This window comes from Amblyraja radiata, chromosome 9 (assembly GCF_010909765.2).
Source record: "Amblyraja radiata isolate CabotCenter1 chromosome 9, sAmbRad1.1.pri, whole genome shotgun sequence".
NCBI classification, from domain to species: domain Eukaryota; kingdom Metazoa; phylum Chordata; class Chondrichthyes; order Rajiformes; family Rajidae; genus Amblyraja; species Amblyraja radiata.
This window is the reverse complement of record NC_045964.1, coordinates 13603019-13616028: the sequence shown is the minus strand read 5'-3', so window position 1 is coordinate 13616028 and position 13010 is coordinate 13603019. Positions and strand designations below refer to the sequence as shown.

Below are 13010 nucleotides of genomic sequence, written 5' to 3'. Positions count from 1 at the left end.
AAGAGGAGTTGAGTATAGGAGCAAAGAGGTCCTTCTGCAGTTGTACAGGGCCCTAGTGAGACCACACCTGGTGCATTGTGTGCAGTTTTGGTCTCCAAATTTCAGGAAGGATATTCTTGCTATTGAGGGAGTGCAGCGTAGGTTTGCATGGTTAATTCCCGGGATGGCGGGACTGTCATATGTTGATAGAATGGAGCGACTGGGCTTGTATACTCTGGAATTTAGAAGGATGAGAGGGCATCTTATTGAAACATATAAGATTATTAAGGGTTTGGACACGCTAGAGGCAGGAAACATGTTCCCGATGTTGTGGGAGTCCAGAACCAGGGGCCACAGTTTAGGGGTAAGCCATTTAGAACAGAGATGAGGAAACACTTTATCACACAGAGTGGTGAGTCTGTGGAATTCTCTGCCTCAGAGGGAGGTGGAGGCCGGTTCTCTGGAAACATTCAAGAGAGAGCTAGATAGGGCTCTTGAAGAAAGCGGAGTCAGGGGATATGGGGAGAAGGCAGGAACAGGGTACTGATTGGGGATGATCAGCCATGATCACATTGAATGGCGGTGCTGGTTTGAAGGGCTGAATGGCCTACTCCTGCACCTATTGTCTATTGATTGGAAAGACTGGTCCTTTGTCCATCGTCAACACAGGGATGAAAAGTGCAGCTGAGGGGGCTGGGCTACTGGTGCGGGCAGGGCAACTATATAAGGACTGAGTGGTGTCAGGCAGAGGTCATGGTTCACTCGGGAAAATCTACCGTGTGGGATCACCTTCGACACAAACTGTGTCCACTTTCATGTGTTATTTGACAACAGCACTTGAGAAACCAGCACTGCTAAAATGTAATCAGTTGGAATGAGATTGCAGTCAAAGGAAAAAGGCTGTGGTTGCTGGAAGCCTCAGACTGCATGAGTAGTTCCTCAAAGCTCCCAACCACCCTTCGTTGGTGTGCAAGAAGGAACTGCAGATGCTGGTTTAAACCAAAGATAAGACACAAAAAGCTGGAGTAACTCAGGGGGGCAGGCAGCATCTCTGGAGAGAAGGAATGGGTGATGTTTCGGGTCAAGACCTTTCTGTCCCACTGAGTTACTCCATCTTTTTGTGTCCATCACCCTTCATTGGTAATGAGTTTCATTCAATTCACAGCTGCATCATCCTGCCCGCAGGCTGCCAGATCCTCAACACATCCAGGTTTGGGCTGATGTGACAATTAGGTCACACAGTTGCCTTGAAGCCACCTCGTTCACAGTAACTCTGCTACAGCAAATGGGGCGGGAGGGGCAAGGCTTTGTTGAAGATTTAATAGGAATCAGAGGGGTAACTTTTTTCACACAAAGGGTGGTGGTTGTATGGAACAAGTTGCAAGAGGAGGTAGTTGAGGCTGGGACTATCCCATCATTTAAGAAACAGTTGATGTTTATTGAACATCTCAGTACTGCCTCAAATTTTGCTTTTTTTTAAAATTTAGATTTTGTAGATTTGTTTCCAACAATTCGCTAGGAATTAAGGACAGGCAATTTGTGATGTGGAATTATGTATGAGATTTTAAGTTCAATACGTTAACATATTTAAAGTCTGTCCACAACTCCTTGTACATGCAGGAAATTAGGTATGTAATTTAGGATGGGATATTTGGGATGGCAAATAGGGCAGTTGGGATATGCTATTGAACCAGGTCAAAATAGTGAAACTTGTGTTCTGTCCTGTTCTTTTCAGGCAGGAGAGAGAAAAATGACATCAGATCAGTTTCCTGCACCCGAAGATCAGACAGCATCTCTGTAGAAAAGGAATAGGTGATGTTTCGGGTCAAGACTTCACCTATTACTTCTCTCCAGAGATGCTGCCTGCCCCGCTGAGTTACTCCAGCTTTTTGTGTCTATCTTCAGTTTAAACCAGCATCTGCAGTTCCTTCCCACACAGTTTCCTGCTCCCTGTCTCAATGTTTTGTGGGGATAGAATAAGAGTGCCACGGTTTTGTTCCCTGTACCTTCTCATCTTTTAACTTCAGCAAACCGGCAGTGAGACATGCCTCCCTCCGCACGCCAATGAAGTCATCCTGGAAGCAGTTGAGGAAGCTGGGCATTAGCTTTCCTGTCATCACCCCCAGCTGACCAATGCACGACAACGCTTCAATCCGTGTTCTGCTGTCGCCCTTATCCAGCCTCTTCCTGCAAAACAAGTGCAACCCGAACAGTGAACGGCCTGGATAGAGTCGATGTGATGAGAATGTTTCCTCTAGTGGGAGAGTCTAGGACCAGAGGCCATAGCCTCAGAATAAAAGGATGTACCTTTAGAAAGGAGATGAGGAGACATTTCTTTAGTCAGGGGGTGGTGAATCTGTGGAATTCATTGCCACAGACAGCTGTGGAGGCCAAGTCAGTGGATATTTTTAAGATGGAGGTTGACAGATTCTTGATTAGTAAGGGTGTCAGGGGTTATGGGGAGAAAGCAGGAGAATGGGGTTGAGAACGAAGGATAGATCAGCCATAATTGAATGGCGGAATAGACTTGACGGGCCGAATGGCTTGATTCTGCTCCTAGAACTTATGAACCTTACCATGGCCTCTCAATTTGCCCAAAATGCAGACAGGTCCCTTTGTTAATCCCCCATTGCTATTGTGTGTGGGTGTGTGAGCACACTCGCACACTGTCCTGGCACACCCTGGCTTCACTTCTCACAAGCCTCCTTTATGGGTCTGTCCCACTTAGGCGATTTTTCAGCAGACTGCCGGCGAGGTGCCTTTTATGTATTCAGTTCAGTTTCAGTTTTGTGAAGCGTGCACCGAGGTACAGGGCAAAACTTTGGTTGCATGCGAACCAGTCAGCGGAAGGCCAATACAAGATAACAAACAAGCAATTCACAGTGGACGGATACATGATAAGGAAATGACGTTTAGTGCAACATAAAGCCTGTGAAGTCCGATCAAGGATAGTCCGAGAGTCAACAATGAGGTAGATGGTAGTTCAGCACTGCTCTCTGGTTGTGGTGGGATGATTCAGTTGCCTGATAGCAGCTGGGATGAAACTGTCCCTTCAAGGAGGCGTTGAGCACATCCTTTAATCTGTCTGTCTGTCCACGTGGTGATCTCCTCCCGTGAAAGACCATGACACAACTGTGATGTTGGGCATGCAAACAAGACAAAGCACACTGGAGATGTGATATTAAGCGGCACAGTGTAGAAAGCTCAAGCGGAATACCTCAGTTAGGAAGATGTCATCAGGAGCACACTGAGCTGTGTCAGTGTGGGAGCAGTTCACCACAGGCTTCCCATCCGCCTCAAAACCCACCCCCTCCCCCTCCCCCTCCCCCACCCTTCACTCCTCCCCACCCCTCACCCCTCCCCCACCACCACTATCACTCCTCAACCCTCTCCACACCTCACTCCCTCCCCCACCACCACTACTCACTCACCCTCTCCACACCCCTCCACCACCCCTCACTCCCCCCCTCACTCTTCACCCACCTCCGCCCCCACCCTCACTCACCCCCTCCACCACTCCTCAGTCCTTACTACCCCTCCCAACACCACCCCACCCCCTACACTATCACTCCCCTACCCTCCTCACGCACTCCCCTCACTCCTCACACCCCCCACTCCTTAAGCACCCCCTCCCCCACCCACCACTCCCACTCCTCGCTCACCCTTAACCACACCCTCACCCACCCCTTCCCCCACCCCCACTCCCACCCCCCTACAACTGTCACCCACTCTCCACCCCTCCCCCTCACCCACTCCCCGCCCCCGACCTCCCACCCATCCCTTACCCTGGTCACCCACCTCCTACCCCATCTGCTCTGTGGGTTTATGTGGACACTTACGAGGAGAGAACTTTGTCCTTTGCCCATCATAGCTTTTATGAAGTTACTGAGCTGTGCCAACATGGGTTGTAATAAATGGCTTTAAAAAAGCCCAGGTGCTAAAAACAAATCCACACTAATTCAGCAATGCTGCAGCAAAGCAGAGATGCTGATCAGAGGATGTACGCTGCCCTCTGGGCAGACGGAATGATCTCTCTGGCCATTTGAGGATTCACCCAACCCCACACCACTCACCGTAGCTCATCGTGGACTTTCTTCCCCAGCCCAAGGGATCCCAGTGATTGTGTGGCTGCTTGGCGAACATTGCTGTTCCAGTCGTTCCACATCAGGTTGACAATCTTCTGGGTCAGATCCTGGACATCAAGACAGAGGCAAACATTTTTATTCCACTGCTGCAGATGGAATGGCCCAGGAAACTCTTACATCAACCTGGACATTTCTGCCACATGCACTGCAAAATATACATTTGGAAAGGCAGCCGGGCTAGGTGGAAATCTTATTCAATGCAGGGACATTGTCTAAATAAATAGCAGAGTGCTCAAAGAAACAATAAAAACCTGGGAAATAGTATAGTGCAGCACCGAAACTGATCAACAGATCAGTGCTACTCTCAGGACTTGTGTGAATGGGACGCGCTTCAATTGTCCTTTCAGTGGAAGGGACAGACACTGATTGTAATCTTGTTTCCCAGCACAGATTACTGGACAGATCTCATCAGGGCAACCCAGCGATACATCAGCACGGCATCTCTGGCCCAAGACGTTGCAGTTTAAGAACAGGGAGGTTTTGTTCCAGGTGTACAGGGAGTTGGTGAGGCCATGCTAGAAAACTGCACAGTTTTAATCCCCTTACCTAAGAAAGGATATGGTAGCATTGGGGCCAATCCAACGGAGATTCATGAGGCTAACTCTGGGAATGAGCGGATTGTCTTTTCAAGAGAGACCTGGCAGTTTAGGTCTGTATTCCTTGGTGTTTAGAAGACGCAGTGGTGACCTTGTTCAAACATGTCAGATCCTGAGGGGGTTTGTTGGATAGATGTGGCTGGGAAGATGTGGAGATGCTTCCACTGGTTGGAGAGTCACAAACGGGGTCTAAATTCCAAGATCAGGGCCCGTCATTTAAATCTGAGCTATGTAAACATTTCTGCTTGCTGAGGGTGGGTGATCCACTGTAATTCCCTGACCCAGAAAGTGTGGTAGCAAGATTGTTGCTCGGTTTATTTCCCTCACCGTGAGCCTCCTCTTCTGAATTTAGAAATGTTCCCAATCTAAGGCAATGTTATGTCTTTTCCTTTGGTTTGATATTATTTTTCTTTTCTTGATTGACAATAACTGCATTACTTTTCTTGTTGTTTTATTAAAGGGCTTGAAAGCCAAATCTCACTTCCTTAAATATTAACTATTTCTGATTGACCCTGATTAACTTTTAGTTTCTCAATCCTCCGTGATCAACTCCAATCTCATATCTTTCTAGTTTGCTTCGTAACCCCAGTTTCTGATACTTTTATTCTTTATATAACATTTGATCATCCCATTATGATCATTGTTCCCGTAAGACTCATTAACTTCTAGATCATGAATTAACGACTTCTCATTACACAGTACTAATTAAAATAATCTGTTGCCTTGGAAAATCATCTCCGAAATATTCTGTAAACGCATTCTTCACGCTATTCCTGCTAATTTTCTCGGTCCCTGCTTCTTGCAAATTAAAGCCGTCAAGATTGTTGTTTAACCATTGCTGCTGTATATGTACCTGGAACATGCTGCTCGTGCACCTGGAACCCCAGTTGTACCAGGCATTACAAACCAGTCTTGCATCTGTTTAGAGCGGAACCAAGATAATACAAATAGATAACACAAATAAAGAGGTTGGAATCTATAACAGGATTTCGAGCCTACTATGTTAAGTGATCCACGCAGGCAGGACAGGACCTTGCACGCCAGCACCTTTTTCTTCCAATTGCGACTGTTCAGCTGGCCGGCCACCGTAAAGTGCACCAGAGTCTGTTTAAAGAGAGAGCACATCATCCAAACACCAGCAGGAAACACTCCGCAGATAGATCTCTCTAATGTTACCAAGGCACGAGCTAACGTTTTTGAATAAAAACAGAGAACTCTGTAAATACTCAGCAGGTCTTGGTGCATCTGGTGGAAGATAAGAGAGCTAACGATTCTGGTCGAAGACCCTTCATCACAATTGGAAAGGAGACATAAGAGGGCTAAGATGCAGGGAAGGTGGGGAGGGCGAGATCTCTGACAGGGTAAAACCAAGCTGACTATGGGGATAAGTTGTGAATGAGATTACCTGGTCTGCGAAAGAATGGTAGCAGTTAAAGAGAGAAAATATGGACAAAAAAATATATAGGAGTTGCGGAATACGGGGAGGAAAATGTGCCCGGCAGGTCAGGCCAAACATGAAATCCAATCCGGGAGAAAAATGGGAAAGAAGTGAAAAAAGACAAGAAAACAGACAGCTGAGCCAATATCACAAGGGTTTGACCAATACAGACCGAGAAATCAAATTAGCGGAAGCTGTGGGATTCAATAATAATTCCATAAAGCTGCAACATGTCCAGATGGAAAATTAGGTTTTGTTCCTCAAGCTTGCAATGGGCCTCACTGCAACTGTGCAGGAGGCCACAAAGTGAAACCCCAGGGTCATCCTTGCAGACTGAACACAGGTGCTCTGCAAAGCCATCGCTCAATCTGTGTTTGGTTTCTCCAATGTAGAGGTGATCACATTGTGAATTTAACACACTGCATGAGAAGAAGCTCAAGTGAATCACTGCTTTACTTGCAAAGACTATTTGGGTCCCTGGATAGTGGGAAGGGAAGGGGTAAAAGAACAGGTGTTGCTTTGCCGACAGTTATAAGGGAAAGTGTCCCAAGAAAGGGAAGGGTATACCTCCTATTCTTCTAAACTTCAAGGAAAACAAGTTCCAGCCACTGAGACACCCATCTCATCCCAGGTGCTAGGTTGGTGAATCTCCTTTGGACTACCCCCAATGCCACTGTATTCTCTTTCAGGTAAGAGGAACAAAACAGGCGCCGAGGCCTCACCATCACACTGTATGACTGTAACAAAACCACCCTATTATTAAACTTCAACCCCTTTGCAATGAAGGCCAAACATGGCATTTGTCTTCTTCGCTACTTGGTGGAGCTGCCTAGATCCCTCTTTGGTAATCTCTCTCCAATTAGATAATAATCACCTTTTGATACCCCTTACTGAATTACGACCTCTCTACTATTTCTCTACTATAAACTCCATTTACCGTGTATCTGGCCACTCACTCAAACAGAATGTTCTCATCATAACATAACCATCCACCTATTTTTGTATCATCAAAAAAATTGTATTATCATAAAAACCTTATATTTTGTTCGTTTCCCAAGGTCATTAATATAAATGGTAAACAATTGAGGCCCCCGGCGTACAACTAGTTACAACCTCCAGCATGAAACGGACCCATTTATTTCAACTGTTTTCTATGTTAGACACAAAATGCTGTAGTAACTCAACGTCTCTGGTCTGAAGAAGGGTCTCGACCTGAAACATCACCTGGAGTATTGTGTGCAGTTTTGGTCCCCTAATTTGAGGAAGGACATTCTTGCTATTGAGGGAGTGCAGCGTAGGCTTACAAGGTTAATTCCCGGGATGGCAGGACAGTCATATACTGAGAGAATGGATCGGCTGGGGTTGTACACTCTGGAGTTTAGAAGGATGAGAGGGATTCTTATTGAAACATATAAGATTCTTAAGGGTTTGGACACGCTAGAGGCAGGAAACATGTTCTCGATGTTGGGGGAGTCCAGAACCAGGGGCCACAGTTTAAGAATAAGGGGTAAGCCATTTAGAACGGAGTCGATGAAACACTTTTTCTCACAGAGAGTTGTGAATCTGTGGAATTCTCTGCCCCAGAGGGTGGTGGAGGCCGGTTCTATTTTGTATATTTTAAAGAGAGAGCTAGATAGGGCTCTTAAAGATAGCGGAGTCAGGGGATATGGGGAGAAGGCAGGAATGGGGTACTGATTGGGGATGATCAGCCATGATCACATTGAATGGCAGCGCTGGCTCGAAGGGCCGAATGGCCTACTCCTGCACCTATTGTCTATTGTCTATTGATTCCTTTTCTCCAGATGCTGCCTGTCCCGCTGAGTTGCTCCAGCATTTTGTGTCTATCTTTGGTGTAAACCAGCATCTGCAGTTCCTTCCTACACAGATGTTTTCTATGTGACAGCCAGTTTCAGTCCACTGCCAACACCTCTTCCAAGACCCTTGTTCTCTTAATTTATGCACCAGCTCTAACATGGCGGCACGTCAAATGTATTCAGGAAATCGAAATCTGCTTCTTCTTTTGAACGAGGGAGTCACCTTGGCCATTTTCCAATCTTCTGGTACCCTCCAGCAATTTAGAGAGTACTGAACATATTTCGAACAATTTCCACCAACCATGCAGCCACTTCCTTTGAAGCCCTGAGGAGCAGGCCAATGCGTGCCAGTGATTTGTCCATCCTTAGCAATCCTGAGTTTCTTTAATACTTTATCCCTTGTCATTGGGACTTCACAAGATCCACCTTGTATTTTAAATTAGCCCATCTGTTATCTTCAGGTTATCTGCAATGTCCTCAACGGTGAAAAATTGATTGAACATATCTGCTGTTTTTTTTGTTTATTATTCACCAGCCGTGTTCTTTCAGGCTCCTGCATCTACCTTTGATAAATCCACACAAACTCTTATCCAGTCTGAAGAAGGGTCTCAACCCCAACATTTCACCTATTCCTTTTCTCCAGAGATGCTGCCTGACCTGCTGAGTTAATCCAGCATTTTGTGTCCATCTTTGGTGTAAACCAGCGCTTGCAGTTCCTTCCAACACAACTCTTATTGGTAGTTTGATATCCCATGTAGGTTCCTGGAGTCATGGAATTATACAGCACATAAATGGGTCCTATCAGGCAAACCTTCCATGCTGGCCACGATGCCTCTCTCGGCCCTGCACAATTAGCCTATATCTCTCCACTTCTTTCCTATCTTAGTTCCTGTCCAAATGTCTTTTAACCAGTTCACTGCCAAGTCTATTGGCCATGACTCGAGTACACTCGGGGGTGGCACTGAACAGGTTAAACATTGTAACCGTACATGTCTCTATTACCAACTTTCCAGAATTGACTAGTTCACCATTTCTCTAACTATGGACCCAACTCTCTTGTTGGAGGTCCACCCTACCTTCTGTTAACATCTCTGGAACTAAAACTCTCAGTGGCAGGTCCAATCATCCTCACATTAACATGTTTCATTGCTAACCCTTTTTCAAAAACTCCCAGCCTACAAGGCAAACCTTTCCACTTGGGAGTTTCCAAAATCGAGCTAGTCCCGAATTCTGCATCTTTGGTGGGTGGGTGGTTGTTAAGCAGGATGTTAGTGGGAGCAAGCACGGTCTGGGCGGCAGGTTTACATACTGTCCTCTCACTGAGTGGGCCCAGGATCAGGCAGACTTGCTTCATGGTCTGCGCATCAGGCTCGTCGAAAAGATGCTGGATGATTCTGTGGACCACAGGATAACTAACATCGCCATGGAGAGCCAGGCTTTGTGCTGCAATCCAGCTGTCAACCTCACTTCCTGGAATGCAAAAGGAAAACGTGAATGGCTGGAGACTCCTCCTGCCCAATTCTGCCTACCCAATGCCAACCAATGGTCAGCACCTTCTCACTTCGAGTGTGTGAAGAAGTGGAGCCTGTCACTATGCCACCAGGACTGCATGGAAGTGGACGGGATGAGTGGTGATAGAATCGATCAGTCATCCATCCATCAGTCGCCACTCAGTGACAGCCTCAGAGTCAGGAAGATGATGGACCAGTCCATGGACTTGGATAGAAATTCAAGCCCCTCCCCTGGTGCAGTGAGAGGGGAACCACAAAAAGTCAGAAGTTCATAAATGATAGGAGCAGAATGAGGCCATACGGCCCATCAAGACTACTCCGCCATTCAATCATGGCTGATCTATCTCTCCCTCTTAACCCGCTTCTCCTGCCCTGTCCCCACCTGTACAAATCAAGAATCGATCTATCTCTGCCTTAAAAATATCCATTGACGGCCTCTCCAGCCTTCTGTAGCAATGAATTCCACAGATTCACCACCCTCTGGCTAAAGAAATGTCTCATAATCTCCTTCCTAAACAAACATCCTTTAATTCTGAGGCTATGACCTCTGGTCCTAGACTCTCCCACTAGTGGAAACATCCTGTCCACATCCACTCTATCCAAGCCTTTCACTATTCAAAGTGGAATTGTTCAGCTGAATCCTCATCTCCCCTCTCAGTGAATGTGGAAGATCACGCAGCACCATTGACAAAGAGCAACGGTGTCCCTACCCCTGTCCTGGCCAGATTTATACCCTAAAAGTTCAAATACTAGCAGAAGAATCATCTGCTTATAATTCCCTGCATTGTGTGGGATTTTATTCTGCTCTGCTGCCTCCCATTCCCTTCTCAACAATAAATGTCAGAGCTATTTCATTGGCCGTAGGTCATTTTTGAACAACCAGTGGATGGGAAAGGCACTAGATAAATTCGAACACTCTATTGGAGTTATACCGTCTACATACAGTTTCTGACAGTCTACAAACAGCGTGGAAACAGGCCCTTCGGCCTAACTTAACCATGTCGAACACGATGCCCCATCTGCACTAGCCTCACCTAGCCACGTTTGGCCCATAGCCCCCTATAATAAATCAGACAGCAATAGTGTTTTTTACCATGAAGGAGGGCATCCTGAAGAATCTCTTTGACCGTTTCATTCATCCTCTCCATCGTGATGTGGCAAATTGCTGCACCCAGCCTCACACGTTGGTGCTCACTATTGAGAGCTTCAATGATGAGTGGCTGTAGATTCTCCGGGACTGCTTTAATTTCAGCATCAAGTCTTGAGTAAAGACGGATAGAATCTACGATTAAATTATTTTCATTTTAGATATTGTTCGCCTGGAAATTTTCACCGAGTTTAGTTTATGTAATATATTTTTTTATTAAAGGTAATCAATTACAATGCTTCAAACAACTTTATATCAAATTAATTCAATTTGCATTAAGTAAAACACTAGTAATACTTATCTACTGTTTTTTTAGAAATAATGATAGAGAAAGAATAGAGAAAGAATAAATCATTAAGAGAGTGATTAAATAATAATTTGATTATATATAAGAAAGAAAAGAGAAACGAAAAAAAAAAAAAAAAAAAAAAAAAAAAACATTTTTAGTAACCACAATATGTATTATTAATAACACTACTACAAGTGATAGTATCAATAAAGACATATATGTAATTCCAATATAAAAATGAATTATTCTCACCAAATCCCGCAGGGTGCACGTCGAGCTGTGTTGCCAAGAACAGCTACTTCTCTAAATACTGTATATATGGAGACCATATCTGTTCAAAAGAATTATACTTGTCCAATAGGACAAATCTAATTCTTTCCAGATGTAACGTCTCCATCATCTCTGTTGCCCACATTTTGGTTGTGGGGGATAATGTTCCCTTCCAAAATTTCAATATGATTTTTTTTCCAATTATTAAACAGTAATCAAAGAAATTTCTTTGATTTACTGTAAGTGATAGATGTAAATCCGGAATTCCAAATATTATTAGCTTTGGGTTAGGGTCCAATTTAACTTTGATGACTTCAGAAATAACTTTAAAGATTTCTGTCCAGTAATAATTCAATTTAGGACATGTAACGAAACTATGTATTAAATTTGCCTCTGCTTTCTTGCACTTATCACAAATAGCGGAGAGATTCGGAAAAATACTATTTAATTTAGTTTTCGAATAATGTAACCTATATAATACTTTAAATTGTATCAGTATATGTCTGGCGTTTAATGAACGTTAAATGGCGTTTAGTGTATTCGTTGTAGACTTTCTTCCCAGTTTTCTTTTGTTATAGCCAATCCCATTTCATTTTCCCATGCTTGACGATATACTTCCGTTATTGGATTCTCCTTATCCAAAATGATGTTATATATATAGGCTATTAATTTTTCTGTATTTGGATATAAATTAAACAGTTCATCTAACAATCCTGCTTCTTTATTTTTATAATCTTGTGTATTGGATTTAATATAATCTCTAATTTGTAAATACCTAAACAAATGTTGTGGAGACAATCCATAAATATCTTGTAACTCCTGGAATAAAAGAAATTTTCCTTTTCTATACAGATGTTCTATCCTTGTAATTCCTAAATCATCCCATTGTTTAAACCCCCCATCTAATATAGCAGGTTTAAACGATGGATTATTCATAATTGGTAATCTAAATGAGAGATTATCCAAGTGTAGAGTCTTAACTATTTGTTTCCAAATACGTCTATTATTATATATTATTAGGTTGTCTTTATAATATTTTTTTTGTACTTCCGTTGGTGCAAAAATTATCGAACCTACATTGAAAGGTAGACAGTCCTCCTTTTCTATATTTAACCATGTCGGTTCATGATCCATATTTACCCACCAGAAATTCATATTCTTAATCTGAACAGCCCAAAAATAATATAAAAAGTTTGGAAGTGCTAATCCTCCATTTATCTTAGCTTTGCATAGATGTTTTTTATTTATTCTGTGATTTTTATAATCCCAAATAAAGCTATTGACAATATTATCAATTTTTTTAAAAAAAGTTTTCGGAAGAAAAAAAGGAATAGCCTGAAACAAATATAACAACTGCGGTAGAAATACCATCTTTATGGCACTTATTCTACCAATCATGGATATAGGCAGTGTTTTCCAATATAAAATATTTTTTCTAAGTTTATCTAATAGTTGAGGATAGTTGGATTTTATTAATGAGTTATGAGTTTTAGTTACGTTAATCCCTAAATATTTAAGTTTGTCTGTAACTACTTTTAATGGGTATTGTTGTAATGTATTAAGATTTATTCCTGTTATTGGCATAATCTCGCTTTTATCCCAATTAATCCTATACCCAGAAAATGCACCAAACTTAGTTATAATGTTTAGCAGGTTGGGAATACTAATTTCCGGTTTTGTAATATAAATCAAAACATCATCTGCATATAAAGAAATTTTATTAATTGTTGTATCAGTATTATAGCCATATATTTCAGGTTCAGATCTAATTTTTTCCGCCAATGGTTCTATCACCAATGCGAACAATAAGGGTGATAACGG

The 13010-nt window shown here is 43.3% G+C and overlaps 1 protein-coding gene across 1 annotated transcript in view; it reads right to left on the bottom strand.

Annotated features, from left to right (window-relative positions):
• Positions 1-13010, bottom strand: part of heatr4 (HEAT repeat containing 4) — a 44718-nt gene that overhangs the window by 6704 nt on the left and 25004 nt on the right. The window contains exons 7-11 of the mRNA XM_033026714.1: positions 10577-10765; positions 9282-9442; positions 5720-5824; positions 4053-4171; positions 1986-2166 (exon numbers count right to left, since the gene is read on the bottom strand). Of these exons, the coding sequence (XP_032882605.1) occupies positions 1986-2166; positions 4053-4171; positions 5720-5824; positions 9282-9442; positions 10577-10765 (755 nt within the window). The remainder of the gene's footprint in view (positions 1-1985; positions 2167-4052; positions 4172-5719; positions 5825-9281; positions 9443-10576; positions 10766-13010) is intronic.